Consider the following 4857-nt stretch of genomic DNA (forward strand, 5'->3'; position numbering starts at 1 on the left):
AACACATGAACACTAGCTGGGCTATGCGGCCTTTAAAATCTTCCAATCCTGAGATCCCACAACTCTGGATAACAAGGAGCAAAAGTATTAGATATTTCACTCCCATTAATATGAGGGAAGTGAATGATATTGAGGTCCAATTTGTCTGTAGTTCAGAATTAGTCCAATACAGACCCTTCGACTAACTAGGGGACAAAAAAAGCAAGCATTTCAAGTTACCTACCAGCCTGGGCTCATCAGAATATAGAAACAGCCATGTGCTAGCTGGAAGCCATTCAATGAGGCTTTCTATTAATTTCCTTTAAAAGCAATGGTTATTATTGAAACTCCTAAATGCTAAAATCTGAAGGACCCATCCTTATATCTAAGTTCTGATCATATTGAAACAGTCATTTAGCAACATTGCTCTGATGTCCAGAACCCTGGTCTGTAATGAAAGCAATGAAGGGAGGGGCTGGCAGGGCACTGCTGGGGTGGTATAGGGGACACTGCTTATATTCACAAGGCCACGTGGTCCAAGCATAGCGGAGAGCAACCACGGTGCCCTGACAAGAATCAATCGCCAGGGTCAGGGACTGGGTGGAGAAGGTGTTCATGGAAGCTGGAAGCCACTTGCATCGATGGTCACTGCAACAGGAGATCTAATAAGAGAGCCATAAAATAGGAATGATTAGGTCAGAAGGGTCTTCTAAGAAGCGGCACTGCTCTTTCAGACAGAATGGATGGGAGGAAAGGAGACACTCATCACCAAGGACCTACTCCTACAGTAACCAGAAGAAACCTGAGCCCACTTTGGATCTAGTCAGTATAGCCACAGGTTGATAATACATGTTCATGTGATTAAATAAATAATTTTAATAAATAAAACATTCGCTGGGGGAGACAAGCATGATCACATGAGGCATTTAGGGAAGGCTCCCCTGAACATTCTTTGGGTGACCCCTCTTGCCAAACAGCAAGGCAGGCAGGAATTTAAGTGAACAGAGTGGCCCAGCTGCTGCTGCTGCTCTGTGGCACTCCCAAAGGGGCATAAAGGAACTCTAGATACGAAGCCTTTCTCAAGCCAGAAGGCAATCCAGAAACGGGAATACAAATTATCCAGAACCCAAAGGTTAAATTCTGTCCTGGAACAGAGGATGGGCAGACCACCAGCAACTGACTAAAGGAGGAGAGCTCAGAATGCAGACTTCTCAGTTCACCTGGAACCCAGTGTGGAAAGAAGCTAAGTGGGGTAAGTGCCAACCAAGCATCTGAGGCAGGTGGATACCGTAGTTAGGACTTCAGAAACAGCAGCCCTAGATAAACTCCTGTGTAGTTAAAAGTTTGCTTTTAATACTCTTTTCTCTTCTCCAATGCATTCTTTTCACACACCCCTTCCCAACCTAAGGCCTCGTGATTCCCAAAGTCACTCATTTAAATGTTCCACGTAGGAATGCCTCCACCCCCCACCCTCAACTATCAGAGACTCCTAAATAACCTCTTTCATCAATGGCCCCAATTCCACAGCAGAATGACCCCTGCTAGGTATTAGAAGGAGTCTCATTATATAAGTCACACTAAGTTACAAATACCTAAGAATAAGCCTCTCAAAGGAGAACCTCAACTCAGAGAATGTCAGGATTTAGGAGAGTGTAACAAAAAATACACCCAAGGATCAGGTGAATCTTCTGGAGCAAGGATCTTTCAACAGGTAACCTATAAATAAAGCTGCAGGCCCTGCCCTAGCAAAGATGGTTGCTTTGGGAGAAAACATTTAAAAGGAAATTTAAAATTTTTAAAGTCCATTTTAATATGGACTTGTTTTCCCTTTCTTGATTGTCCTGTCAAAAGTGCCTCTAAGCTAATGAATTAACAGCTGTTTATTTGCGGCTCTGAAATATGCTCAGCCCCAGCCAACCAAGACCTGCCGCATCGTAATGTTGTAACAAAAGAGACGGCCTCGGTGTGGAGGAAATCCTGACTCCACCACAAAATGAACCCCTGTTTATTCTGCTGTTCTTCTCACCTCAAATATCTTGTTGTCCCTTTTCTGCACCTGGATTTGCTGGTAATATGTGAGATTGAGCAGCCCCTCGTGAGCCAAGAGTTCTATCTTCTCAGGCAGTGGTCCTTCAAAAGTCAAGTTCTTCTCACCATAAGCCAGAGCACGGGCCCCCAGGTGCAGCCGATAAGCCACAGTCTGTTTATCTCGCGGGTGGACACTACACGATGAGGAACAAGTAGAGAACTTTGGGTTTAAACTCAACAATAACCACATTTTTTAAAAAAGGGGGATTATACAAAGCACCCTTTATGAAAGTAAAAATAAAGCTGACTGAACTCCGTGATCAGTGGCTAGTCAACTTAAGGGAAATGGTGAATGGTAGCCATAGATGGGGCTCTGGGCCTTCTATAGGTTGGAAACCTTGAAACAATAGATGGCTTGGAAGGAAGGAATAAAGGGAGGGATGGGAGGAGGGAGGGAGACATGGAGGAAGGAAAGATACCAGAACTAACCTAAGAGAGCTAACTCATAAGATTGTTCCTAACCACTAAAAGTCAGGTTTCTTCTGAATGAACTGTTCATTATTTGGTCCCCTAGAGCTTTTATGCATTTATTCAATAAATCAATCAAGTTCCTCCTATAATCCAGACACTGTGTGTTGGACTCTATTTCCTATGTGAAATCCCCTCACATCCTACAGTTACTGTGCGGTATTCCCTGGGGCTGCTCACAGATATCCCAGTATTCCCCCTCTGCGGCCAGAGGAGTGCTGGAATTCCATTTCTGCTGTCACTGAAGTTAACCATAGCCTTATGACTTGGTTCGACCGGTGCAATGTGAGCAGAAATGACTTGTGTGGAAGCACTGAACTGCCAGTATGAGACTTTAAGATGACTGTGGAAGCACAGGTCAACTTGGAGCCTCTATTGCTCTGGGTCTGTGAATGATTACAGTGAGCAAAGTCTCTGTTGATCTTCTTTTCACATAGACAGTGAGCAAGAAATAAACTTTTGGTGCATCAAAGAACTGAGATGTTTGTTGTTGTTACTGCAGCAAACATCTGCAGCACATCCCAGCATACATGATTCTAAGTGCCAATCCTCAGTCTAATCTGCCCCTCACCTGTGAACATCAGAGTGAAAGACTACAGAGAAAACACACTGTTCATGCAAAGCCCAAGAAGCAATCATACCTGCCAAAAGGCGAGTCTCTATCACAGAGGTCCATAGCTACGGCCATGAAAGTATTGGGCATCTTTGGGTTGGGGACATAGCCAAAGTCTGCTGTTTGATGCCAGCGGATCTGGGGAAATCCATCGTCTGAGCTCTTCTTAGACAAATCTGAAGATAACTAGAGAGCAGAGACAATGTTAATTTTATTGCATCAGAATCCCAAACTGGAGTCTTTTTCACTGGCAGACTCTGCTTCTGCTTCTCTCATTGCATTTAAATGCTCATTCAACAGGTATTTACTGAAATTCTTACTGTTGTGGCAGTGTCTTTCCAAAGACAGCTGCAACAGTCCCTCTCATCCCATGTGCCCTCTTGCAATGCAACTTTGCCACACCTCAGCAGCGGGGTCTGTTTCTCTTCCCTTTGAATCTGGGATTTGCTTTGACGCATAGAATGCAGGAGAAATGATGTTGTACAGCTCCTGAGTCTTGGCCTTATGAGGCCTTGCCTTCTGATTTCATTCTCTTGAAACCCTGAACTGGTCATGTAAACACTGTCCAGTTACCCTGCTGGAGAGATTATGGAGTGAGAGGGGCCTTGGAAATTGAAAGATCATAGAAAGACAGGCTCTAGAGTTCCAGCAATCACAGACAAGGGGCCAGTCATATGGATTTCTAGATCCTCCAGTTCAAATTGCAGCCACATAAGCAAACCTAGCTGATATCACACAGGGCAGAAATGAGCCATCCCAGGTGAGCCCCACCCTGGCCAACCCAAGGAATCATGAGCAAAAAATATGGCTGATGGTTTAAGCCCCTACGTTTTGGGATAGCTTGTTACAAAGCAATAGATAACTGATACATCTGTATACAATACAGGGCTAGGCACTGTAGGGAAGCACAGAAAAATCTACCCTTGAGCACGTGCTAAATTGCATCCAACACCCCAATTCTTCACTCCTTCCTATATCCACACCCTCTTGCCATGTGGCTTTGCAGTTCCTCCTGTTAACAGGACAAGTATGTTTCCCAACCCCTTGATTCTAAGCTCAGCCATGTGGTTTGCTTTGACCAATAGACAGAAGCAGAAATTATGGTGTGTCACTTCCTAGCCTAGGCCTCAAGAGACCCCACATGGCTTCACTTGCTCACTGCACTGCTGCTATCGCCATAAGAAGGATGTGCCTGGGCTAGCCTGCTGCTCCCTGGAGAAGGACAAGAGCTCCCCTGCGGACCCACAGCGGTCTGAAAGAGCCTAAGGATCTGCAGCTTAGCCAAATCACCCAAACGCCAGCTCCCCAGACAAGAGCTACCTATATAAGAAGGGCTATTTTAGGCCAGGGTGTTTTGAGGTAGTTTGTTACACAGCAGTAGCTAACTGGTACAAGTACTTTACAGCTTTGTTGAGGAGGACAGACCTACACATAAGAAATAAACATAAGGGTTTAATGAGTTTATGTTTCATAAACATATAGTATGGATTAAATGTTAAATCAGTGCCACAGACAGCAAGTACTAAACATTTAGAACAGGCAAAGATTATTATTATCGGAAAACGTGGCCTCAGAATTCATAAAAACAAATGAAATGGGCACCAAAAATATGTGTGTGTGTGTGTGTTTTTGAGACGGAGTCTCGCTCTGTTGCCCAGGAGTGGAGTGCAGTGGCGCAATCTCGGCTCACTGCAAGCTCCGCCTCCCGG

At 44.7% G+C, this 4857-nt stretch overlaps 1 protein-coding gene across 2 annotated transcripts in view; it reads right to left on the reverse strand.

The window, feature by feature from the left end:
• Positions 1 to 37: 37 nt before the first annotated feature.
• SIAE (sialic acid acetylesterase) overlaps positions 38 to 4857 on the reverse strand; it is a 45819-nt gene continuing 40999 nt past the window's right edge. The window contains exons 8-10 of one of the 2 annotated variants that reach the window (XM_012001673.1): positions 3177 to 3334; positions 2006 to 2201; positions 38 to 641 (exon numbers count right to left, since the gene is read on the reverse strand). In XM_012001673.1, the coding sequence (XP_011857063.1) occupies positions 390 to 641; positions 2006 to 2201; positions 3177 to 3334 (606 nt within the window). In that variant the 3' untranslated portion in view covers positions 38 to 389. The remainder of the gene's footprint in view (positions 642 to 2005; positions 2202 to 3176; positions 3335 to 4857) is intronic. The other variant, XM_012001674.1, reaches the window with a different exon arrangement.

The sequence above is a fragment of the Mandrillus leucophaeus genome, unplaced genomic scaffold (assembly GCF_000951045.1).
Source record: "Mandrillus leucophaeus isolate KB7577 unplaced genomic scaffold, Mleu.le_1.0 Scaffold669, whole genome shotgun sequence".
Taxonomy (NCBI): Eukaryota; Metazoa; Chordata; class Mammalia; order Primates; family Cercopithecidae; genus Mandrillus; species Mandrillus leucophaeus.